Here is a 27266-nt window from a genome sequence, read left to right on the forward strand (position 1 = left end):
GTGTATTATACGCACAATGAGTTGAGGCATGATGTTCATTTCAAGTTCATTTCGCCAGCCCTCTGCCACCAGATCAGGCAATCAATAGGGGCAGCAGATATCATATATCACCTCTCTCCGTGCTAGGCAGAGAGCACCATAATCTCTCGCAAATTTAGAGTGACAGATTTGTCAAGATCTGAAGGGCCCCTGAATAAATGAAGGAAAAGAGACTCTTACAGCGACTCGGGAAAGCTGTGATTTCAGCTTCTTCACACAAAGGCATGGCCTGTGCACACGCAGAAGACACATGTGCACAGGGCTCTGAAGGCAGACTGAATTGCAAATGCCTGTGCATGTGTGCACAAATCTGTCTAACCACACAGGGCAACTCATTAAGGGTAAAATCTAGTTTAATGACAATCAGTGAAAGTTTTACTGTACATCCGTTCACTCACACCAAACGCGATGCAGAGTACAGGGCTGCCATCCTTGAAAATCAGGTATAGCCAAAACCAGCAGCCACAGATAAATGCCTGGTCAGGCATGTACTGTGATACAGAATCTAAAGCATAACAGAATAACTATCTACTGCAAAAATTCCCATGTGTATTAGTGTCACGGTGTGTACACATGTGGAAAAATCCTCAAAAGCAAACAGCCTTCACAGGTTGCAGACAGGTTGAGGCTGGTACAGAAACTGTTTTTTCTGAGTGTGGACCCATGAGTTCTGTGCCAGCTTTCTGCAGGGAAGACCAGAGTTCTAGTCCTCCTGAAAGTCACTCCCTGGAGAAACAGCTCAGTCCATCTAAAACATAAAAACTGTACTGACCCACACAGTGTGCAGTCCACCAAGCCTGATCCTTGCTTTGCTTTCTTAGCCAAATCTGTCATGAACTCCAGATTTCAGGAAATTGATAACTTTCTCTTGGGCAAATAAGCCTGGAGAGAGGAGAAAACTCCAGGGATCAGTGCCAGTAAACAGCCTTGCTTTGGCTTGGGGTGGAAAAGAAAGAGAGAAGAGGCTGCTCGAGGGAAGGCTGCTGGCAGGGACAAATCAATATGTAATATTTTCTATGGTCTTGTGAGTGGTACTGTACTACGCTACTGTATATAATGTACTATTGATTATATCATATCGTATAATCACCTATAAACGGATATATCTCATAGCCAGAAGGCAGCAGACTCAGTCATAACTCTGGGCCACTGGTTGGGCATTAACTGTGCCAGGAAAATACCATCTTGGTGCTATCTATGAGCTAAAAGAGGAAGCAGCAGAGTGGCATTGTTCTGGATGCTGCACAGTGAATGTCACTCCAGGCTTCTGGGAGCATCATGTATCCATGTGTCCATGAGCACCTCACGATTACAGAGCCCTCAACAAATTTCTTGACAGACAGTAGGCTTCTGAGATTCACAGACTGTAGGCCACCAAGAAAGGCTTAAGTATGAGGCATATTAGTGAAAAAACAGGAATATAATTATAGCACAAGAGGGAGAACCTGATCTTAGGTTAGTTAGGGTGATAAGGCAGTCAGACTTGTGTTGATGAAGCACAGTAGGTAAGGATTCAGCATGGAGATTATGGAGGTATATCAGCATGGATGAAGCAAGGGATTATAACCAGGCACACCAAAGTTAGGCTGAGATGTGATAGCAGAAAGATACTCAGCACAGTTGGACGAGATTAAAATGAGAAGACTTGCCTCAGATGAGATGAGGCATTATGACAGAGGAAGATTCACTTCAGCTGGGACAGGAGGTTGTAACAGACAGATTCACCTTGGATATGACAGATGCTAATAGCCGGAGACTCACTTGAGATAAAAAGGGGTTATAACAGAGAAAAATGCACCTCATTTGAGTTGGGGGATAACAGGGGGAAAAAAACCAAACCAAACCCAAAGCCAGATAGGTGATCAGATGGTTTATCACAGGAAAAATTTCCCTTTGGTTGGGGCAGGGCATTTATAACAGACTCACAGCAGAGGAAATGAGTGGGCTGTAAGAGATGTGGGATGGCACAACAGAAATAGAGACAACCTGAAGCATGGTAGGAGGCACTGCTGTGAGATTGGACTGTGTCAGAGGGCTGCTGTAGGGACAGAGATGCACTTGTAAGGAAGCTTCTACTAGAAGGCAGCTATATTCCTAGTAAGAACAAAATAATACCAGGAAGGCTGATTCCCACTGAGCAGGACTAGGTTTTGTAATACAGTAATTCATTTTGGATAAGAAGGGAGACTGGCAGAGACCAAGATTCATCTCATTTTGGAAGGAGTTTTATAACAGAGATATGAGTCGTGATAAATCACAAGCTACACATAGGTGAAAGGGACAGAAACCAACATATGTTGGATGGGACAGTTGCCCCACAGGGAGAGATTTGTCTCTGGTGAAACATGGCGTCAGAAACCAGACTTCCCTGCTATTTAAGGGGGATGAAAGACTCATCTAGAATACGATCAGATGAAAAGGAAATTATAACAGTGATAGCTGCTCATAGGACTGGGGAGCTACAACAGAGACTGGCTCCCCCACAAACTGTAGGAGAGCCTTTATCCCATTGCAGGCTCCCTCAGTCCTCTCCAGTATAGCCCATCCTCAGCACTCTTGTTTCTCTGTGAACTGCCTCTCCACTGGTCTCCTAGCGATGCTAATCGCTGTGCTTTGCTCCCATTTTATGCTCAGCAGTGGAGATTTGGCAATTTTTAACACTGAAAATCAGCGGAACCGAAACTCATCTCTGAGCTGAGCACCATTCTCCACAGCCTCACTCATTCTGGGCAGGAGAATCCCAAAGAGCCCACCGGAGCAGCCTGGCCACTCCATCAGAGAGGAAGGGGCTCCTCCTGGACCCCTGCAGCCTCCTCTTCCCTCAGGAGTGGCACGGCTACCTGGGTGGAGGCACAGAGCCTCACTCTTTCCCACTCTGTCCTTGTCCTGCACCCGTTCCCAATCCAAGCCAGGGTGGTGCTAACTCCCTGTTTTCTCTGTCTGTGCCCTGCAGATGTGTCCGAGGGCTCAGTTCCCAATGGAGATTCCCAGAGCAGCGTGGACAGTTTGCGGAAGCACCTTCGTGGCGACACTTTCACCCAGCAGCAGCTGGAAGCTTTAGATCGAGTTTTTGAGCGTCCTTCTTACCCTGACGTCTTTCAAACATCAGAGCACATCAAATCTGAGCAGGTGAGGGCCTGGCCTGATAATGGGAACCCACAGGCACTGAGAGAATGATGGCAGGGAGATTCCTTCACCAAAATCCCTCTCCCCCTCTCCATGCCTTGTTCTGACACTGACCTGTTATTGCACATATCGTTTACAGCCCTGTCTAGTTGTAATAGTATTGCTGTGCTGATGCTCATGTACACAAGCTTTACCTCCTCTCCTAAACTTGCCATACATATGCACACTGTGCTCTCCCTACATCCCCTTGACCACTTTTCCCTCTGCACACACACCTGTCTGTATGCCAGCCTGTTCTTGCCATGAACATGCCTACACCCCCACCCATGTTCACTGGCAGGCAGCACTGCACAGAAACTCCTGCACCCTGAGATCAGCTGGTGACCAGCAAGCTGCAGGGCTGGGTTTTAATGGATCATTTTCCTTCATGAACCAAAGCTGAGACTTGACTCCCATTTCCAACATAGTTTTCCACACTTCTGCAGCTCCACCCACCTTTTCTCTACTCCCCCGCTCTCCCAGTCTTTTATCCCAAAAGCTGTTTGTCTTAATAAAATGAAAATCAAAAGTCTTTTTAAACCGCCCCAAGCCATAAACCAACAAAGGAAGAGAAGGAGAGGCTGGCTGTGGACTCCCTTCATCCCAGAGTCCCTGGGTTTATTACAATGAATAACCTTTATTTACTTTCATTAGACTATTAAGCACCAGCACAGTCATTTTTCCCCCTGAAACTCTGAGCAGGGCCCATAAAGCAAATCCAAAGCCTAATTGAGTTCATTTTAATTTCTCTCCGATCACAGCGAATTACTCTGGTGATAAATCAGGGGGCAGGCTCACCCCCAGTAGAAGGCCTAATTTGCAGCTAATTACAAAACTGATTTCTACAGGAAGATCAATACAAGAAGGAATTGGAAATGACTAGGCAGTCCTAGCCAAGCAGGGACAGGGGCGGGGAGGGGGCAGCATGCGTGGAACCTGCTGGAGGAGGGGAAGATGTGGGGAGGGGGTTGGGGAAGTGCATGGAAAAAAACGGAGGAGAAAGAGCAGAAAATCAGTTTTAATTTAACGTAATATTAATCAGAGCAACTTTTCCTGCTGTTTTGTAGCCTTCCTGGTTTCTCCAGCTCCCGCGTCTGGTCTGGAGGCTGCCACAATAAAAAGGCAATTACCAGAGCCTTTCGGACAGGACACCCTTTCAGATTCAATGGCTCTCCCCCTCCCACCCTTCTGTTAGCCATGTGGCTCCCCCCTCCCCAATTTCATACCCCAATGCACAGAGTGACAGAGGCAGGGGATGAGGCTTCTTTGTTTTTAAAAAGCTAGAACAGAGGTAACAGTGGAGGGGAGGCAGGCAACCCAGGCAGAGACCCTGGTGACAGTGGGCCAACACTGGCTGCTTCCTACAGCCTGCCTGTCCTAGTCATGTCATTGTAGTCCTATGCCCCAGCTGTCCTTGTCACCAGGGCAAACACCTCCCACCTCCACTCAGCCAAGAGGAGGGGATGTGGATTTCCCCTTTCTTTTCCCCTGGGCTGGCACAGACAGCAATCCCCATCCCCACAGCGCGGAATGAAGGCTCAGCCATGCCACAGATAACAGGCCAGATCCCTCACCTCTCTTTCCCTTCACAGCATCAAGCAGGCGGGTGGGATAGCTCATCCTAGGATGTCTCCCCCTCGTCCCCCTCACCCCTCTTGTCACTTTATCTTCTCCATTTCCTCCTCCTCCTCCTCCTCTTCCATCTGTGCAGGGGTTTGCATCTCTCCTCTTCCTCCCCCCCATCTGTACACCCTTCCCTTTCTCCCATCGCATCAATAGCGAGCTGTCTTTCTCCTCTCTTCCCCAGGGTAATGAGTACTCCCTCCCAGCTCTGACCCCTGGTCTCGATGAAGTCAAATCAAGTCTATCCACCTCTGCTAACCCAGACCTGGGGACAAATGTGTCAGGACCCCAGACGTACCCTGTGGTGACCGGTAAGCTGCCTGACCAAACAGCAGAACCAAGCTTTTTATTTATTTCCCTCATCACCATTAGCTTCTGCTTTTTCTGCTAATGCAAGATACCCCTCTGTGGCAAACAAGGAAAGAGAAAGAAAGACTGTAGAGAACATAAGGGTTCAATAGAAGTTTGAAATTCAGAGTGTTGGCAGTTTTGGGTACACTTAGAGGTGTCCAGGTGTTACTCAAAGACAGGCAAACACAGATGTGAATCACAAAATTGTGTGCCCAGATGGGGCTTAAGGTTGGGATGTTGGTGGAGGACAAACGTCCAAATATTGACTGTGATTTTTTTCCTTTGTATCTGAGAACAACAGGGTCATAGCTTACCCATGATCTCCACTTGGTTTTCTTTTGGAGAAATAATAGTTTAAGATTTATTCAGCCCTGGCACTTGGAAGGTGCATTTGCAAATTAAATATGGAGATCTGCTGAACTGCAACTGCTAAATTCCCTCCTCTTTAAGCCAATGAATCTCTTAGGAAAGCTGGCAAAAACATTTGTTCACAGTCTTTAGTCATATGTGGGCGCATTAAACTCAGGTGCATCTGGGAGAGTAGGAACTGAGCAAGCACACGAAAGCAGAAGAATTGGGATACACAGAAATAGGAGGCAATCTCTATAGCAGATGCTTCACTGAAACTTCCTTTTTGCTGGTGGCACGTGCAGAACCTGAGAGGCCCAGGCTGACCTGGGGCCATGGGTCACTCCCACAATGTCCTGATACAGGCGTTAGATTGCCTCTCCTGTGTGTCTAGAGGTGTAAGGAAGTATTCTGGTGCCACAGCCCTTCTTCTTGAGGCTTTGGTTGCCATCAGTGGCTGCTCACACCACTTGCACATCTCCTCCTAGCTAAAGTGGCTGCAAGGCTCAAGTGACTTGCCCCTGTTTGGTATATCCCCCTTTCTCAACAACTTTTGCAGCCCCTCTAGAAACCTCACGGCACAAGTTGAGAGACAACTCATGACAAAGAGGTCTAAGTCCTGATGGCAAGGGAAGAAGCTTCTTGTCCCTTAAACAAAAAGTTGTCCTCTGATGGCACAGAATGAAGAGCACTGGAGTTTGTATCTCAACGTTTTCTTGCAGAAGCTCCAGCTAATAGCTCCTGATGTCAAAGCAGCTCATGGCTGAAGCAGCCAGTCATTGTTTGTTCAGCAAACACTGAGCAAAGGCATATTGTTGCATGCAACTTTTTGACTACCAAGAACTTTGGGAGCAGGCAGGATTAGTAACAGTTAACTCAAACACAGAGGATATCCAGTGTGAAGTCTGCAAAATCTCGTGGAGAACATAGGAGATGAACTATATTATTCAGGAAGTGTCTAGAAAGCATGACATCCCAGACCTTTTTCATGGCTTTTACAGCTATCAGGCTTGATTCAGAATCCTTGTAGCCATGCAGTTTCCTAGCCAACCAGAAAAAAAAAAATGGCTTAGCTGTGGCAAAGTACAAACATTTTATTTGCAAAACTCAGCTGGCATTCATCTACTGTTTAGCAGATCCACATCTCTTACAGGAAATACCTTCTTGTCTTTGAGGGGTAAAGCCTGTAGGAGAGCAAGGCAAATCCCCACAGCAAGATGTAAAGGTGACATGTCTACTATCAGAGTTTAAGTTTTAAAGAGGCCATGAAAATAGTTCTTTTTAGTCCTTCTGCCTAAGTGAAGATGGTGCATTCCAGTCTGTTAATGTGAGGGGAGGCTTCCTGAAGGCTGGGAGACTACACAAGCATTGGACATTACTCTCACAAGGGCACAGCAGGAGACAGATTTGGTCTCACAGAAGAGACTACTGGCTGAGAAAAAAAATTTCTTCATGTCCCTCACACCCTGTGCTACCCCTGCTCTATTCCCTGCCACACTCCCAGTTCAGCCAGAGAACATCCCTATCCGATCCATCTGGATCCAAGAGTGAGAAAAGTTCATTTCAGACCCAGCTTGACATTCCCAGGTGGCAACTTAGCACTAACATCTCAATCTGTATGCGACATTTCAATCAGTGCAGAGTAACAAAAGCAGAACTATTAGCACTGGGAGCTGTTCAGTGGTGGTAATGATGGAGAAACTCGGAAACTAGAAATGAAAAGGGGAAGAAAAAGCCCCTCAACACCCTGAAAGGCATCAGGGAAAGAGGGGTGGAGAATTTTTCCTGTACACTTAGGCCAGGATCCAATGTTTGGATTAATGGTGCCATTACCCAAGAAAGGACTTCAGATAATGCTCATTCTTAAAATGTTTTTGCTGGCAATTAAATGGTTGCAAGTATTGATCTTCATTGATCTGATGTTCTCAATTTGCATAATCTATTAAAGATGAATGATTCATGATATGTTTGCTATGGGGCTGGGCAATGCTTTCAGGAAGGACCAGAGAGGTGAGGAACTCAGTGCTGCCTCCTGATCTACCCCAGATAGGAAATTAAGGAAGAGGCATTCAGATTTCTTTGGTATCACCCAGGTCCTTCTCCCAGGAAGGAATATTGGAGTAATGGAGAGCATTGAATTGCTGGCTGCCTCTTTCGCTGCTAGGGTTTCATCCTTGAAATGCCTCATACTTTTGTCCCAGGGCAGTTTGTGAATTCAGGTGATACCTGAGACAAACGTGAAACAAATCTACTCATTCAGGGTACAAATTCTGTGTGGAGTCACTTCACAATGTGAGATTTAGAGCTTCAGTCTACAAGCAAGTCTCCCCAGCTTAGTCTTCCCAGACAGAATAAAGTATGACCAGGTCTTGCTTAACCATAGCTGTATGATATCAGATCCTTGTCCTTTCTGAAGACTTAAGAGAAAGTCCTCTCTGGCTCATGACTAGCTGTCCTCAGCAAGTCCTTTCAGCTCACACCATTCTCTGACTACATGCCTCCAAAAACCATCAAAACCTCAACAGTATGTAGCTACCCTAAGATCATGAAATCTAGTGAGATTGTTAAGGAACTGCTGCTGAAGTCCCTTTATCTGTCTGGGGGCTTCTTGGAACTGAAGAGCTGGAAATGCTGCAAAACAGGCATCCACCTCTCCAACGTGCCAGGAAGCCTTCCTCAAAGTCCTGGGCATCCATTCAAAGACACAGCTTAGCACCACAGCTATGTAGAGCCCAGCCTTGCCTAGTACTGCCAAAATTAAACACTCCCTTTCAGACAATTATTCTACTAACCCATTTTAGATGGCTCATTTATTACTCAAATCTCTGAAAGTAATGGAGAGCTATGGAGCAGACAGGTAATCCTTATTTCTCCTTATTAAGTATGTGCAAGGAATTTCCATGAATGAGTTTGGGGACAAGTTGGACACTAGGGTAGGAAACATACCCTACTGTCCTTCATATGGAACAAACAATGCAGAAATTTTCAACTTCCTTGTGAAGATTCAGAGAGAGAAAGCTCTTAGGAGTTGCTTGAGAATACCACCTCACCTCTTCCTGCACACACAGGCCAGCAGGCAAGCTACATCTTGCCTTGATGTTGCATGGCTCTCATAGCTGGATTGGTGTAGATCCCTCTCAGTTTCTTGGACAATATCTTTGGATACCAATCAGAATTCCTAGAAGCAAAGATCCAAGCTCAAACATACCATGATATGTGCAGTTGAGCACTGCTACAAGAATTCTGTTGTTCAGAGTTGTTTCACTTCAATAATTTCTGTTGGAGGCAAACAGTCAAAGCAGATGAGTATAAATCTGCACAGGGCTAGGTAAACACAAAAAATCTCAATAGCTTTCTTTCATTTGCTCATTTCCATGAAGCTTTGAGTTTGGTACTCAATAGCTAGGTAGGTACTCAACAGCCAAGAAGTGAGTGGAGAAGAACCTCAACATTTTGGCACTAGCAATAGGAGTACTTTAAAAGCACATGGATGTTCACAGAATCAAGAAGAGCACAAAGGCTGAGATCCATCTTTAAGCACCACAGCTGTTGGAATAGTCATGCAAAGAAGTGTGATGTCTTCAAAGCAAGTTCTGAGTCCTGCAGACTTAGATTAATAGTTTGGGAACAGAGAACTTTCCAAATCAATTATCTAGCCCAGGAGTTAACCAACAGAGAGGCAATACTAGAGCATAATGGGTTTTTCGTGTATGGCTTGAAAGGTGTTATTATTGTTGAAACTATGTTAACAAGGTATTGCTTGTTAACAGACTACTAAAGGGGAGGATTTACCTACTGTATGGGTCATAAACTGACAGTAAAGGTGAAGAAAAATTTCCCTTAGTTGAGTTCCAGCAGTTTTAACTAAATAGGCCTTGTTTTCAAGCCCTCTACAATCCATGAGATGTACAAAGAAAAACACAAGATGAAAAAAAAATCACTTCAGAAACTTCTATTGTGACTAAAATGGGAATATGTGTTCCCTTCTCTTCCTGGAGAAGTTTATGAGTGCTTCCCTGATACAGTTAGTACCTATTAATAGGAATAGAGAACTTTCAAAGTCATAATCACCCACCAAAACAGCTGTCATGTCCTATGAGGAAATAATTTCTCTCTGGGAAATAATTTTTTTCCTAAAGGAACAAATATCATCCAAGGTGAGAAATCCTGATGACAACTCATGACGTATCAAGCAAAGGAACCACAAAAACAAAAAGTTAATGGATTTTACTTTCCTCCAGACCTCTCCTCTCTGGAATAGGATCAGGTTTTTTCCAGTTTATTCTTTAAAATTCATACATGAATGTATGCAAAAAAAAGTTGGAACTACTGACAAAAAAAGCGATACTTTCTATACCTGAAAGACATAAAAAAAGTAGTACTCAAACAGCATCTGATTTCTGTGAAAATTTCCAGGAAAGCTGTGATGCTAATAATGGAGAAATCAATAGCTAGACACTTGGAAAATTTTTCTGAAGTGCTAAACAATCCTTTGAGAACTTTAACCTTCTGCAAGGTGAAAAGATCCTATTTGCTTCATTTCAGATTAGCAAGTGAACTGAAGAGAATTTTGCTCAGTTCAACAACCTGGTCATTTAAAATGAAGAAACAAACTAGGATTTGAAAAAGCAGGAACATTTGTTTTCCTCAAATTAAGTGAATTAGAGTTGGTATGAAAGGATGAAATCTATTAGTTTTAAAACAGTGTTCTTGAACCAGACCAAATTCCTCCTTATAGCTATCCTTTCCTCCAGTCAATATATATATATTTTTAATGCAAAACCTGCTAAGAAAATCTTACTTTTTCTGTTCTAATATATTTAGGAAGTCAGGGAACTTATGGTCATTTTATTTAATTAGCATGAATAATTACAAATCCTGTTTTTAATTTAATTCTAATTTCCATCCAAATATAACTTGACACAGATAACAAGTAAAAAGTTAATAATGTAATAAAATAATAATATGGACTCATCGTTCACTATTTTGCCATGTAATAATATGTGAAGACAAATTATATTAAACAACATAATTGCTTAAATAAATGGCCACATGATGCAGTTCATCTACTTAGCAAAAGCTGAAATGACTATGTTTAGGGTGAGTTTTGTATTTGTCAAAATACTTGCCTCCCATAAAATTCAAGCTTGAAGAAAACAGCCTTACAGTAAAACAAGTTGTATATTCAGTTGTACTTATAATGTTGTTACAGGGAGAGGGGAAGTATTTCCTTCCCCTTTTCCTTGTTTGTACTGGTGAAAAATTCCTGTCTTACTCTAGTCTGCTTTAGCCTCTGATAGTGAGCAATAGCGCTGGCCAGGGCTTGACTAATCTGACTTTAAAAACCTGTTTAGCAAACTGCTGGGGGGCCCAAGTTGGCAGCTAGGTTGTTACTATCCTGCCTCACTGAAATGGAGGTAGTATTTTATGTGAGCAAACCTCTCATATTTAAGATGAGGAACTGGCAAAAGGAGAAGACAGCAGGACTTCCAAGTTTAATGAAGTGATTTCCCTCCTTAAGAAGAGATAATATCTTCTTATCTAGTCAAGGAATTTGTAAAAGCAAAAGGTGTTACTATTCTTCTCTGGGACCAAATGGCTGAGAGTGATAGATGGTCAGATGAATGATCCCTGAAACAGACAGGAATGGGGGTGGAGGGGAAGGAATCACATAAACTATTTATGTGCATTCAGTGGGATTTTCACTGACAGTAACTTTATGATGATGAAGAAAGCAGCTGGTGGGCTTTAAAGGCATATTCGACTGAAGAACACAGAAATTGATGGGACCAAAAGAAATAATATCTTTGCTTTCCTTAAATTAGCATTTAAGTGAACAATAGCAGTGAATGAAAATAATGTCATATAATGACAATAGCAGTGAATTGGCATTCCCAGTCCAATTTTCTTCAGCAGAGGACAGCATTGCAGGCTGCCACACTCTATGCTGCTGGACAAAAGGGGACTTTTTTAGAGAAAATAATTGTGTTATATTGTATTTCCAGCCATTCAAGTTTTGCCTTTTCTTCTGAGGTTAAATGAAGGATCCAATGAGTACAATTTTGATAAAAATTCTTACGATGTAGACATTTGCCCAGTGTAGCAAAGACTGTGCTTTATACCTGAGTTAAGCAGACATTATTAACTTTTGGTGTCCATCAGCTGTACTGCATTTAATCAGGCCCACTTCTTGTACAATCAGAATTCCCTACTGCAGTCTTTCAGAGAAATTGAGAACTTAGAGTAATCTTTATCCCATATTTTTAAGTTTACAACTGCTGTGGGTTACCAAGGAAGACCTCTCCCCTATCTTGTGATCAGTAAAATGTTATTATGATGAAACCTTGGAGTAACCGATAATGAGGACTGAGTGAAAAACTAACAAGTTCTAGTTGCGTTGCCCAGTATATATTTCAAAAGCATCTTGTTTAAGAGGTAACACTCAAGTTGCAAAACAACAAAGAATAAGCACATGCTACATTTCAAGACAGGTAGAACTTGGCAAATCCAATGGGCTGGGACTCAAGAAAGGGGACAATATAAACTCCACTGAACCTCTCTGTCAAGTGCACAGATTGCATGCACATCTTTCTCCCCTCTACCCAGGACTTCAAAGCATATCTTCCTTCTTCAGCTCCATCTTTAAACAAATGTACTGAGAGCTACACGAAATAGACTTCAGTGGCATTTCTCAAGTGATTAATCAGTATTCAAGTAGCTTCAAAGAGTAAGTCCAGATCACAGGTCTACTGGAAGCTCCATGTTTTACTCTGTATGAAGAGTATAAAATTTTCTCTTCAAAGTAACATACAGAGTTAGCTGGTCAGTTTACTTGAAAAGCATCAGACATAAAATCTAGACTTATAACATTCTGTTTAATGAAAAAAATACAGCAAATAGATTACGAGATCTGACGTGATTTAGGATGAGATGTAACAATAGCTTTGACTCTTAGGGGAAACCAGTCCAAGGTCATTTCTTTAAACATGCGCTCAAAAATGTAATGGGCTAAGAACATGGGTGCAGAAACAGAAAATAGACCTGAGCACACAAGGCTCACTCTCCAGCCAGTAGGAAAGCAAGAAAGATAATGAGAAGCAGGTTAATCTTGGCACACCTGTAAGTTCTTCAGCAAAGGTCTGTTATGATCAGAGAAGAGGAAAAAAAAGGACAGTATTTATTTTCTGTGCAACTTGCAAAAAGCTCTCACAACAGAAAACCTAGGAAACTAAGAAAAGAAAAAGTGGTTATTCTGATATGACAGTAAGCAAAAGCAAACAATATGCTGTGTGAGTCCTGTCTGCTTTTTTGAATGGCTATTGGAATTGGAGGCAAGATTCCCACATGGGAGAAAGTGATGTAACTCCACTGCCAGTAGTGTAAACTCACCCAGTCCATGACTTCTGAGGACCCAGTCCCATTCTGTTACCACAGTGAAACAGAAAATGATGTTTCAGAGGTGGGTACAAGGATAGAATTCAAAACACCTGAGATAAGATTCAGTTTTGGCACAGAGTTCCTACATGAACTTGAGTATTCTTCTCTGGGCTCATTTCCTCACAGACAAAAGAGTGATCCCTGAGTAATGCTGTAAGGATATGTGTTGTAAAGGGTGAAGCACTGGGGTCACACAAATATTTGATAGAGACCTCAGGAAAAGACAAAGAACGGGAAACATTGTCAAGATGGTCAGCAGTATTGAGCAGGTGTGTAAATGCATCCCTCATGCATGGATGTGCCATCTTGGTATTCTATGTGTACTATAAAGAAAAGGAGCACTGGATGCAGACAGCTTATCCTCCAGGAAGCCAGCAATGAAAAACAAGCAGCTTATCTAGTCCTGCAACCAACATCCACCCACCCCCCACCCTGCTTCCCTTCCCTTCAGCAGGAGAGAGCATGATAAAAGCTGAGATGAGTCTCCATAGGAATCCAAAGCTGTGAATCTTCCTCTCACTCTGTCTGGCCAAAATCCCTTCATTCACAGTAGGAATTTAGGCTAGAGATCACCAGTTCTTGCTCTCCGCCAAAATAACAGAGGAGAGGGTTAGAACGGAAGAAAAACAACCATAACTCAGAAAGTACAGTCAGAAAGAGAGGAGTAGATCACAAAATCTGCTGTGTTTCCAGCTATATCCCCACCCTGCTGACTTTCAAGTTTCCCCCACCATGACAGTAGGTGATATTTTTTTTGCCACCTATAAACAAGGATACTGTTTGCCTTTTAGAAGAAAAAAGGAGAATGGAGTAGGAATATATTTCTGCTGCTTTGGAAAGGGGTTGCAAACTCATTCCACTCCCCTGCCATTTGATTACAGGTTGGAATTCCAGCCTTAGGAGCAAGATATATATTGGATTTTCTGAAGGAGCTTTACTGAGGAACACTCCCAAAAAACATAGACAAGCCAAGATGGCACTGCTCCACAGCTTGCTGGCAGCAGTGGGACTTGGGATAGGCAGGAACAAACTCTCCATCACAAATATGAAAGAATTAGAGAATGGAGAAAATCAAAATTGAAAACATAAAAGATGCAGCTGAAGTTTGAGTTGGTTAAAATGAAAAATGGGACTGTGCCATTCACAGGTGGGTAGATAGATCAATCAATTGATTTCGTATACAGTGACATGCTTTGGAGCTATAATTCACTGCTGGGGCAATTATTCCAGCACAGCAGAGGCAGGAGTTATACCAGAGACAGAATTCAGGTGCTTTTAGTCAGTAGAGAGTTGGACAACAAAGGAGTAAAAAATGGTAAATGCCATCTATCAGTAAAGATACATGGGATATAAATTATGTCTGTGCAGTTGCAGAGCGTAGAGGGAAAGATAGACAGACAGATAAATAGACACATAAAAGTCTGAGTTTGGGTTGTGCAATCATTCGCTGTCTGACCTTATCCTCGCCTCCTTTCCACTATTCTCAGAGAGAAGAGTGTTTAGCATTATTGTGTTCAAGTCTCTTTGCCATGTTACTGTTGACTTCTTTATCCCCCCACACACTGAGTAAGTGGTGAAGCCTCTGGAAGGTGCGAGGAATTTTTCTTCATAAGCCTTGATGTGTTCAAGAGAGGGCTGGGCTCATCTCCACTGTGAGTCTGACAGGGGTTTTAACAGCCTCACAACATCGGGACAAATAGCTCCTGGTCCCTTAACCCTTCCCAGCTTTGCAAGGCAGGGCCTAGCACTGTTGTTCCCATTGCAAGGGCTTTACACAGTCTTTCAGGCTGAAATCCTCTCTGTGGTGGCTGGGCAGAGCGGAAATCCAGGGGCTGGATCAGATTGGCCTAATGCTACAGCAGCTTAAGCAGTCTGTTTTACCAGAGATTATGGTTTCACTTACACAGAGCACCTGAAAAATGCTGTGGTTTAGGAAGGATTATAGCTGAAAATTCCATGCTTTAAAAGAGAAATAAAGCAGGGGAAGGACTAGGAAACCCAACGTGCCTGGGGGCTGTGCAAACAGGATTAACCCCTGCCCATAGCACCTCTTGCTTCTGCCCACCCACGCTTCCATGTGCACCTTATTCTCTGCCCTTTCCTCCTCAGCAGCTCCCCACACCTGCTATCTCTTGTATAATAAAGAGAGTTGAAAAAGGAGTATGGAAAATGCCCAGGACAGAAGTGTCCCCAGTTTATTTACATATCACTGTCAAATGGCTTCCTTGAAAAATATCATTTCACTCACAGCCTGTGAAAGCCCAGGGAACTTTCCCTCTGCCTGCAGATACGTCTATTCATCCAAATTATCTTGTATCAACACTATTTGGATAAAGGCTCCAAGCACTCCCAGAATGCTGGTGGTGACTCTGCCTGTTTGGTCTGAAAGTAAATCTGTGCATTCCTTGCCATCTGATGGCAGAGGATGCAGGAGAAAATAGCTTGGGGGGGTTCTTGATCTACAGAGATGGCTCTGGCATCTGGCTCTGGCTCACTACTGGGATAGTAGGACAGAATATGGTTGTAAAAAGCAGAAGCTGGGTGCTGATGTGCTGCCTACTCTGTTAACTGTAAAACAAAGATACTCCAACTTCCATTCCCCATATTCTTCACAAAAGGCCCTTGCCAGACAGAGCTTCCTAGCAAAATGGGAAAAGAAACTATGATCCTCACTTAGCATACCAGTGACCTTCACTTAGTACTCTAAACTAAACGAGGAGGAAGTGTATCCCTTTTGGCCAGGACTGATCCTTCCCCACTGATTGAAACATGAGCATGTGTCTTTGCTGCAAAGAAGTCTAGGTGATGAGATAGCTTTGCTGGCCACCCATGTTAGAAGTACTTGGAGGAGAACACAGATGGCAAACTATCATTTTTGCTAGGTAGCAAATCTTTAGGAAACAAATATCTCAGGATAAACAGCATTCACAGAGAGGAATTGCCCAGCCTTTTATTGTTTAGGTGAGCACTACAGCCTTGCAACAAGGTGCCTAAAGTTAATTAAGCCAGTTCTACATTAATGAAGTCAGATTTATGACCTAATTATATGTCACATTTCTATTTCTCTGTATAAATCAAAAGCACCAGAACTAACTTATTTCATAGTCCATTGGCAATAGTTGCCATCACAGCAGAGAGATGGCTTTCATTTATTGGCTTGAATTTATTTACCTGAGGATGAATGGTTTGCTAGATAATTTGGATTGGATCTGATCACATCATCCATGCTTTGCTTTCAGGTGTCCAAATACAGGACTCTATTACTGCTGACCCTACAGCAGTGGGTGTTCTGCAGTACCCATGCTTTAGGTCACAGAGTTCTCCAATTCTCAAACATCCTACTTGGCAGCCAAGTTGCAAAGCTGAATCTATTGTGCCTATGAAAATCTGCACATCAGAAATGGAGGCCAAATGGAAACAACAATGAAAATTAGACCTTTTATAACGTCCCCACATTTCCTCTCTTCCATTATGTCTCTCTGTCAAGGAATCTATCTGGCAAAACCACACTCAGGAAACAGTCAGAATCAGCCCTGACTGCTTTTAAGGTTACATCTTCAAAATGTGCCACTGTGAACAAGATCAATTGATTGAATCATCTGTCTATCCACCTATTAATTGCACAGTCACATTTGTATTTTAACGTCAAACTCCAGCTATACCATTTTTGTCAAACTTTTATAAAATTTGTCTTGAGAAGCTTTGGCCATTACACCCTGCAATCTGTTTAATAATAGATGCTTATAGCAAGGCTACTCTCCTGACGAAGGTTACCTTGGGTTTGAAGGAAAAAGTGGTGCACTTCCTTGGGCCAAACTGTGTAAGTGCAGCATCTTCATATGCCCTTGGCCAGCAAGAAAAGCAGCAGGAAAGGGAGCACAAAAGCTTCAGAGCATTCTTCTTCCCAATCCTATGCTTGTTCCTGTCTTCCCTCTCCTGCATGTTCCCTCCCTCACCTCTCCTCCTCTTGCCTCCCATTCCTCCCCTCTGCCACTGCACTCCATTCCCCTCATCTCCTGCTGCCCCGCAGAGGCATTCCTGCAGTCCGAGCCTAGCCCCCAGGCACATTTACTGCTGTTGTCTCAGCACTGGCTCCTCTGATCTACTCCTAGCCTTTTTATTTTTATTTTTGTTTTAAAATTAATTTCCCTGTAGATTTTAACCACTCCATTTTCATTTACCCATTTTGTTCTTCCTCTCCTCCCTTCCCCACCCTCCTCTTCCTTCCCCTGTTCCCTTTGTCTGTCTGTGTCCATCCCTTACCCTACCACAGAAAACCTCTCCTCTCCCCTCAGTATAAAGCAAGAGCCTCATGGAGCCTCTCTCACCCCTTTCACCCCCACCACGCCGGTCGGCTCTGGGCAGGCTGATCTTCAGCCCTTCCACATGGCCCTTTCAGACGATGCGTCCACGCCTTGCTACAGTGCCTTCCTTCATCATGGTGCCCACTTTGGGCAGTCCAGCAGCCAGCCTCTGATAGCAGGTAACCGGCCTTGGCCACAAACTCAGTGGGGATGCTGTAGGCAAGGGGTTCAGTTTCGTCTGATGGGGAGGCCAGTAAATGCTGCAAGCTCTTTGAGTGCAAGTGGGAACCAGAGCAACCACGTTCCAGGTCTGCATCTGCAGCATATGTTCTCAGCTCCATGAAGAATCATAAAGCTTTCATGCCTGTCCTCTATTTTTAGAATAAAATGGGAAAAGAAGCTGTAGCTACCTAAAAGTGACTGGGTATCCCAGTTGGATTGAGTTTGGGACTTAGTATAGAAACACGCAAACAGCAAAACTCTGTGTAGCCTCAATAGCCATGGTGTCCCTGAGTACTGCAGGCACAGAACACGGTTTGCTAGCCTAAGGCAGATGACAGCAGCATGAAGATCCCAGCCGGCTCTAGGCCTGCCTGGGTTGCTCAGCACTGGTTGCAGCTGTTGAGTCAGACACAGGCAGTTGTTGAGCACTGCCATAGCTGTGCTGTGAGCAGTATTGGAGTCACCTGGTTTGGGAGTGTCACTGCAAGCTGGCGCCTTCACACAGCAGACCAAGCAGCTAAGAAACCCAGCATCATGTCTGAATGTCAAGAGCAGGAAGGATGTGTGAGAGACTATGTTTTACAGCCAAAGGAATACAGAGCTGAGGTAGGTGGTCTTTAAGGGGAGAGCAGAAGGGAAGAAATACGCTGCAGAAGATGGCAGCATCTATGAGCAGCAGGCAGGAGGGAAAGATGAGGAGAAAGGTCAAGTTTCAGGTAGATACTAAGGGAAACTCCTGATCAAGGTGACAGAAGCAACATTGCTGAAGAATTTCAGGGGTGACTTGGGTGAAATAGTGGGTATCATGTTGGGTGACCACTGACCACTTTTTGAAGGATGTAATCTGGACTTTTTCAGAATGGACAAGTCTTAGCGCAAGACCACAGTTTCTAATACTCAAGAAACTTATCTAACCTCTGCCTCCTTCATGTTCCTATATTATTTTTCACTTTTGACTTAATATCCTTCCTTTGTCTTGTCATGTGAGATTTCCATTTCTAAACCTCCATGTAGGAAAACAGCAAATAGCAGCAGAGAAGACTTGTGTTCACAAGACTGTCTTGGTCCTACCTTACTGCAGCCAGTAAGAGCCTCTGAATTTTGGGCACTTCCTAAGCCAAGAAGTCTCCTGACTCTCTCCAACAGTGCAGATATCTGGGGATACTGTTCTGCACGACCATCTTCTAGCCTAGGAGGCACTGTGTTTCTCGAGAGGCACGTGCCTTAGGACTCTTACAGGGAATTAGACACAGGACAAAGCGTTCAACAGTGCAAACAATGTCACAGTGATTCAGGTGCTGTTCCTCTCTCAGAAGGTTCTTGCAGGAGGAAGAATGGCTGCAGTTGGAAGCATGTTTGGAGCTAGCTTTGCCATAGCCCTGCAGTACAAGAATTTAATAATCCAGTCTATCTGTTTGTAATGAGAGGAGGTTATGGAAGGGGCCTGTTTGTGTGTAACAGCATTGTAAGAGTTTCTCTGTGAGATTCTTACTGATGTTACTGATACAGTACTTGTTTGTTATTTTCTTTTTCAAGAGTGGAATTTTGACAGATGATCACTTCCCAACAAATTTTCCATGCTCAATTTTGAACATCAACCTCTGTGTGCTCATGTCTGAATAAAAACACAGGGGCATATGTGCACACATCAAGTAGCGGAATGAGTGTACATATGATCCCACCTGAAGGAAAGTGTCAAAATGAATTAATTTTGCCTGCAGCTACATAATGTTATCTCTAACTTTTCAGTGACATTTTTTTCTCACTCATCACTTGCTGTTATTTCTCAGGCTAGCCAATAAATGTAACTATAAGAACAAAAAATTTAAGCATAAAAATTTCTTGCCATAAACCAAAGTGAGAAAAAAAATAACTGCATCTACTAGGTGTTACTCATAGCATTTAACATACAGCTACAAATCACTGAAGAAATGATGGTGATAAAAGAGTATAAGAATGTAGAATATTAATTCCTGATACATTATGTATTTATTTTTATCAGTATTGGGGAGTGGCTGGAAAATGGCTCAGCTGTTGTCTAAGGGGATATAAGCTAGGAACATCATCCACTGATCAGAAGCCTCTTCAGGGAGAAAGAATGAACTTGCATTTCTGTTTTCTTGAGTAAATCACCTCAGTAATCTTTACTCAAGACCTGTGAAAGCAATGACACTGGTTTAGCCCATCTCAGCCCAGAGAAACTTCCTCCCTTCAGGTTAATGTTCCATGCTTATTAGTTTTTGCTTTGCCTTGTAACTGTTAATTATTTGTGATTCCCCAGCCAAGGTTCATGCTTGTTCCGGGCCCTGCTTTTATCAGTTATCATTCTGCTGGTAGTAGAGCTAAACCAACACTGCTTCCTTCATTGGCTTGTCCCAGCATGGTTCGGCTGACTCCAATGGTGTTAATGGGCTGTACTTAACCTGTCACTCCTAAGGCCAATCAGACTCTGCCCTCCAGTTAGAACAGACTGGAGAGACAAATTTAACAAAAGAACAACAAATACCACAAACTTCTTGGTGAGCTACACTTCACCTAGGGAATGTGAAAGGCTTTCCATGCCTGGAACAGGCTGACATCTCAGTAGGCAGTGTTGGAGGTTGAGCTGTAAATCTCTCAGCAGCTGTGGGGGAAAGATTATCTTAATTTATTTAGCTTTTTGTTTTGTTTTGTTTTTCTTTGTTTGTTTTGTTTTGCTTTGGCTTGAAACTCCCAGCAGCTTCTGAGATTATTTTAGTTCATTTAAATGCAATAAGCACTAACAGCAAATGCCCTTCTGGCTGGCCCATTTTCAGGCTAACCAGTCCAAATGAGGAAATGCCTCTGGCATCAACCAAGAAGCCCCCAGCTGCACTTCCTAAGAGAGGAAAAATAAACTACAGTCATACACCCAGTCCACACCCCTCTCTACTTCTTTGGTGGTGGAAAGAAATAACAACTTTAAGTATTATAAACAAAAACTTGTACCTGTGATAAAAATGAAGTGAGACTCAAACTAATTTGCATGATCCTATTATTATATATAGTACACCAGCACCTGGAAGGGCTCCAACCAGTATTGGTTTTATGCTAAGCACTGTGCAAATGTACTGAAAGGGTGCCCTTGCACCAAAGAGTTTGCAGCATACAAAGGAGCACAGAGAGGTAAAGTGACTTGCCTAAAACCATCAGCAGGTGAATGGCAAAAGTGGGAAGAGAGACAGGCACAGAAAACTCTTGGATCACTTCCCAGTGCCTTGCACATTGATCATGCCCTAAAGCAACATCACCACAGTTTTGGAACTGCATCCACTGCATATAGACAGGACCTCAGCTACTCTGGCAATGAATATGCTGCCATTCTCTGTGCAGATCAGGGCCATTTTGATTTAGTTAAAATCTATGATGAAACAAACCAAATTCTTTTGAGCCTCATCAAAGCTAACTTGTAACATCCATCCTTACAGTGTGAGATCAAAAGTGTCCCAATCTTCAACCAGAATTTTCAGTGGGTGAACAGAACTCATGTAAGAGAAGGCTGTGCAGTAGTTGCTTATCAAGTTGTGTGACAGTGGGACAAGAGGTGATACCAAATCGATATGGAAAGATCTTATCTGTATTGATCACCTGTCCTGATTCTCTCCCTTTCCAGGTCGTGATATGGCAAGCACCACCTTGCCTGGCTACCCACCCCATGTTCCCCCAACTGGACAAGGCAGCTACCCAACATCAACTCTTGCAGGAATGGTTCCTGGTAAGTCAGCTGCCAACCCTCAGTGATAGTGCCCACGTGTTTGAATGGCTACCAGCATTGTGAGAGCTCTCACAGATGACTTGGCTATTGCTTTGCTGACTGCAGAGCTATTCCTTTAATAAAAAAACCATCAGTGCCTATAACCAATGTAGCTAACAACCCTTTTTGTAATGTATCTCCCCCTAGTAACTGATTCACTGCTGCTATGAGCAGCTAGCTAGCTAGCTATAACCTGTGGCAATTAATTGGTAATTAATTAACCCTAGTATTCATTAACTAATGTAATTATTTTCCAATGACCCATGCAGATTATTATGTACTGCCCATGGATCAAGATACTCACCTATCCACTAACTAAGGGTGGCAACTCACCTTCTGTCTAAAGCCATGGCATGAAACTGAAAATTATCAATGGCAATTTAATACCTGGAGTATTTGAATACCTACTGTCTGTATAGCCTAAACTTACTAAGAACTCAGAAATTAACAGCATTTCACGAGAAACTAACTATTTACTCTTAACAACCAACTACTTAACTATCCCCTGTTTGTAAAACAGGGCCTCCAGTCCAAGAAACTATCAACCTAATCTTGCATCAAAAGACCAACTCTTGCTTTGATACACAATGCTTTAGAAAAATACCTTATCTCAGCATATGGATTCTCCCACTCTTTTAGAAGAAGAGAGGATCATTTACTCTAGGACAACTGAAGAATTTATTACCCCAGGCTCTATTACCCACTCTCCTCTGATGACAGTTGTCCCCAGTAGATAAATGAAGAGGCAGGATTTTCTTTTCTCAGACATGGTAGCTGAGAACTCAAAACTCATCTACCACTGATTTCTGCTTTTTATGGCCTGTGGTTGTGAGTTGTGATGATTAAGGAGCAGGTACACAGCCCATTCTGCAACTTCTGCTTCTGAAGAGATGAGTCCAGAACCAAGGCAGCAAAAAGTTGAGGACAGAAAGCTCTTAAATTACTATCATATGATTTGTCAGTGCTTACAAGTGCAAAGCCTAACTTACCCTCATCCAGATCTTGGAACAGCCAGCTAAATGAACGTTAACTTCAGTGAGGACAGTGAAAATATAACTGTGGGGAAATGTTTTCAGGTCAAAGTCTTAACATTTTTAAGTGACAAATCATAGAATGGCCTGAGTTGAAAAGGACCTTAAAGGTCACCTAGTCCCAACCACCTTGTCATGGGTGAACATCTTCACAGGTTGTGCAAAGCCCCATCCAGCCTGACCATGAACACTTTCAGGGATTGGGTATCCACAATTACTCTGGGTAGCCTGTTCCAGTGGCAAATTTTAGGGCATGTCCTACTCTAAATTATTCAGGAAGGTGGTTTGGCTCCAGAATCAGACAAGCACTAAGACAACATAAAATCAATTCACAACCCCCACACAACTCCTCCCAATAACAGTAGGTAAATTCAATTTACAATATTTAGATCATTTATGGTCAAAACTTATAGGCGGTCACAGCATCTAGAAATGATTAATAATATCAAAATAGCTGGCTCTTTGAGTAGAAACTGTTCAGTGATTGCTATTTAATGTCCTTATGACAAGGATGATACTGACTTCTAAACTGGGACAAAAATTTAAAGATTACTAATATCAGGGGTCACTTATCCAAGAATAGGGTATTTCAGCTCCTTGATGTGGAGGCTGCATATAGGACAGTAGTGTCCAAAGAAAAAACCAAACAGAAATATTCCCCAAAAGAAAAGGAACAGAATTATACAGAAAAGAGTTAAGTTATACTTCAAAGTAAAAAAAAAATTATTCTGGTCAAATGGATATCTTCACATTAAATCTGATGTCAACATTCAATCAGAGGGAGTTTTTCCAGTGGCCTGCTTGGGCATCCTGCTGTAGTTACTGCATCTTTCAACAGAGCATCAGGTTCTGGCTGTTTCAGTCATACCCCACTGGTCAGGCCCAGCCAGGAAGCCCTTTTCTTCCTGTTTTCTAGTGTGACTGAAGCCAACAAGATGGAGATAAAGAGGCTTCCTGGGAAGAAACAGAAGACTTTGCTTTAATGGGTCACTCTGCAGATCTCTGCAGCCACTACTTTGTGTCAGGGGCCACCAGAGAAAATATGAGGAAGGATGTAAGAGCAGAGCAAGCATGTATTGGTATTTTCTCAAAAGATCTGCCAGACTCCATGTTGCAGCTAAGAGAGTTTCTAAGACGGACTTAGTATCTTTCTACTTAATGTTAAACCCTTGATAGGCTTTCCCTCTACAAATGTAAAAAATGCCTCCTGAACCCGTATAAGCCTTTTACATGCATAGAACCTTTTGCAAGAAGTTCTGTAGCTAACCTACATATTTTGTGAAAACTATATCCCTTATTTGTTCTGAACCTGCCACCTGCTAGGCTCACTTCATGCCTCATCGTTTCTGTATTAGACGACTAATCCAATAAGATTTAAATACAGATGCTGAGAAATAGTGTTGTTAAAGATACCCTGAGCATAGATTGCACAGAATATAGGCCTCCTGAGATCAACCCTCTGTGCTGACTTGCAACCTCTGGTAGGAGTCCAGTTTGAACAAATACAATGGTGCCAATGGTTTGATATGTGCCCTCAGGCCAAGAAAGTTCAGGGGCCAGTGCTTTAACTGCACTGCAAACAAGAAGCTGGCAAGATGACTACTCAGGAAGTATCTTTAAGAAACATGCTAACATGCAAACAAACCTATTGTTCAGGTGCGAGAAAAGATGGGAAAGAGGCTCTGTCTTCTCTTAACAAAGGTGCAGAGCTAAACACATAACTGCTCAACAACCAGATTTCTAACCCATTCAAAATTCTGATTCCTTGATATTTGTTTTCATATTGCATTGGTATGAGGAGTCAGAACCTTGCAACAGTTCAGTTTGCAAACATCGGGATGAAACATTTCAATAACATCAACATGTTCTAGATGTCAAGACATATTAAAATAATGAAAGAATTGAAAGGAAATTAAATGAAATGAGAAAGGCAAAATGAAACAAAACAAGAAAGTTGAAACATAATACTTCGTTTCAATTTGCAATAACTTCAGAACTTTTCTTTCCAAAACTCTATTGAAGCTGACAAGCTCGAGCAAAACATTTCCATTTCAATGAGGCAGCATTTTCCAGTGGAAAACTGTTTCTGAGAAGATTGTTTAACCAATGCTAATCAAAGCTGCTATGTTCTACCCATGACAACCTTTCACTAGACTTCCACTCACATAGTCTAGAGAAAAGCTTGTCTCCTGTAACACTGCAACATGGCCAGCAAATGCAAATGCCTCTGAGGTTTATGCAGATGACGTGACAAGATTCCTGCACTTGCCCTTCCTGTAACTTCAGTCCTGGGCTGTAAACATGGACAAAAGCCTGTGGTCCTGAGCACACTCCTTGAAAAGCAGGGGTTAGTCGCTCACAGAAAGATGAATCGGGTACTGGGCTACACTTAACCTATATATTTGAGAGAAGTTTCCCATAAAGGTAACAGAATACCTTTGATCTCAATTCTTCCTCTTTCCCAGAAAGGACATCAAGTTTCTGCAAACAGTTTTAGTGAAGTGAGCATCCGCTGGAGGAACTGAAGTTTACCCAGAGCAGCGCGGAGCCTGCAGAGGGCTGGGGACAGCAGCGGCAGGGAGTCGTTAAACAGAATCCAATGTTGATGAGGAAATTACACTTGTTTCATTAGTGATCGGGGAAGGCGATAGCTCAGTTCCTCTTGGTCACAGTTGAGCTCAAAAGCTCATTATCCTGCTGCATGCATGCTTTCACTCCTCGTCAATAAACACTGTTTCCAGTGGCTGCCCTCCCTCCTCCCCACGCTCCGTAGCTGTGGCTCCTTCTCCTGTGCTTAACCCGTGCTTTAGCAACGCTATAAACACTTTATAGCAGGGAGTGAGAGAAAAGTCTTGAAATATCAGAACAATTTCTCTCCAGTGAAGTTACATCGTATGAAGCACTTAAAAAGCAAAAATTCTTATGAGGATAGTTATTTTCTCCTTCTTTGGGAAGCAAACTCATTCCATTATATTCCATAAGTCAATTCAGTAGAGAAAAATCTGGACTTTGTATTGCATGGTCATCTTCACAGGTTTCACCTATTCCTTCCCAGCTAGTTGTCAGATTTTCCATGCAGGATGTTTCTAGCTAAGGAATTATGCTGAATTATTATCATGAAAACAGTAGTTAGCAAGATCTCTCACACAAAATGAGGTTTTACGCTGAAACTAAAAGCTACTATACTACAATACCTTTGGATGATGACTGGGTTTGATTCATACTCATTTTTGCATTGACTACTTTGCTTGTCACCCTGAGTACCCCTAAAAACCTTGCTGGGAAGATTCTCCCGAAGTTTAAAGCAGTACAAATTCCCTAACTTGGACAGACTTAATTTCCACCATCTGAGAATCTGTGGTTTTGGCTTTAACACTCCAGTGAGAGGAGATTTGCAGAGATTATGCCATAATTAATTGACATTCTTTGGTAATTGTATCACAGGCATACATCCCATCTTGCATTACCTTCTTTTCCTGTTCCATGGTATCTAGCAGAACTGCCAGGTGCTTTACAAACACTCATGTTGTAACTATTCCACCTCTGCCTTCAGGCAGACCAGAAGCTTATACCCACACTATTCTTCCACTGCCTTTTAAGCACATAAGGCCTTTCAGATGGGGTTGATTGTCCACAGTCTGTTGTTACTACATTAAATTGAGCTTATGATCAGATCATGCCGTGATTTTCCATAATAGAATGATACATGTTTAAGTTTGGGGAGATTTGTTTATTTTGAATGCAGCACCATACCCCTTCAGTTACCAGTTCAAATACCCTGCACAGCCTTCTAAGAAACAGGGAGACTCAGCTCCTTCTCCACAGTAAAACTGAATGTTTTAGAAGATTGCACCATTCAGATCTTGGTTCAGAGTCTTACTAGATCACAAAGCTTGGAACTATTTGGAATTTTGGGCCCATTTTCCTAATGTGAAAAGGGGAGCTGAAGCACAACTTGTCTGTCAGATTCAGCACAGGACCTAAAGTGCTAATCATTAGAAAAATATTTTCCAGAGCTAAAATGCAGCAAGTTTTCTCTGTAACTTGCTAACTAAGCATAAAAGAGAGGTTTATCATGTATGAATCACTTTTCTAATCCCATCATCCAGAGTAAGAAAGTGATTATGTATTTTCCATTTTGTTTTGTATTTAAGCTCAGAACATTTCCAAGAACAAATTATAGTCTTCTCCACAAATATGCCATCACCCTCAGTACCCTAATAAAGAAAACTTAGAATACATATTGCCATCAACAGCACTACTAGTTCCAAAGAGTTTCTTGTGAGCTTGTTCCATCAACCTTCCATGCCTGCTATCTCAACACTTCTGGAGAACCTTCTATGTTATTCATAAGTAAGCTGATAATTAAGTGCATAAAGGCTTGCATGTGCAGTCCTACTGCAGCTTGAGAATTGGAAGACAGAAGGCAATGGGAAAAAAATGAAACAAATCCCACTTTAATAATTCATTTGTAGTATTGAATTTGAACTGATTTCTTGATTGTGAAGAAGTCCGTTTTGTGATGCTTAATGGTATGGGTAAACAACTTTGCACTAAACAGGCACTGCAGAGACTTGAAGGGAAGAGTTACAGCTAGACATGGAAGCAACATACACCAGTTTTCCTGCTGGCAAACAGATTCAGCGTGAACACTGGTCTGATGGAATAGCAGATGCAAATGTTTACTCCAAACTGTATCTCACACCTTCCTTGGTTTCTTGCAGGGAGCGAGTTCTCAGGGAACCCCTACAGCCACCCTCAGTACACGACCTACAACGAGGCCTGGCGGTTCAGCAACCCTGCATTACTAAGTGAGTACCTCTTGCCCACAGCACACCCCCAGCCTCGCGCTCCTTCTGTTTGTCTCTTTGTTTTCTTTTCTTTGGTTTTTTGTTTGTTTCTGAAGAGGGCTTTCAAGTATTTGGGCAGGTGAGAGGTCTTTTTCCTCACTCTCCAGTCCAGTTTGAAATGGGT

At 42.7% G+C, this 27266-nt stretch overlaps 1 protein-coding gene across 10 annotated transcripts in view; it reads left to right on the top strand.

Annotated features, from left to right (window-relative positions):
- PAX2 (paired box 2) overlaps positions 1 to 27266 on the top strand; it is a 100583-nt gene that overhangs the window by 66327 nt on the left and 6990 nt on the right. For 5 of the 10 annotated variants that reach the window (XM_033066515.2, XM_033066513.2, XM_033066516.1 and 2 more), the window contains exons 6-10: positions 2993 to 3168; positions 5012 to 5138; positions 17237 to 17446; positions 21121 to 21222; positions 27017 to 27103. In XM_033066515.2, the coding sequence (XP_032922406.1) occupies positions 2993 to 3168; positions 5012 to 5138; positions 17237 to 17446; positions 21121 to 21222; positions 27017 to 27103 (702 nt within the window). Of the gene's footprint in view, positions 1 to 2992; positions 3169 to 5011; positions 5139 to 17236; positions 17447 to 21120; positions 21223 to 27016; positions 27104 to 27266 lie in introns of those variants that run through there. The other 5 variants (XM_033066518.1, XM_033066517.1, XM_033066520.2 and 2 more) reach the window with 3 other exon arrangements.

This window comes from Catharus ustulatus, chromosome 8, assembly GCF_009819885.2.
Source record: "Catharus ustulatus isolate bCatUst1 chromosome 8, bCatUst1.pri.v2, whole genome shotgun sequence".
Classification (NCBI taxonomy): Eukaryota; Metazoa; Chordata; class Aves; order Passeriformes; family Turdidae; genus Catharus; species Catharus ustulatus.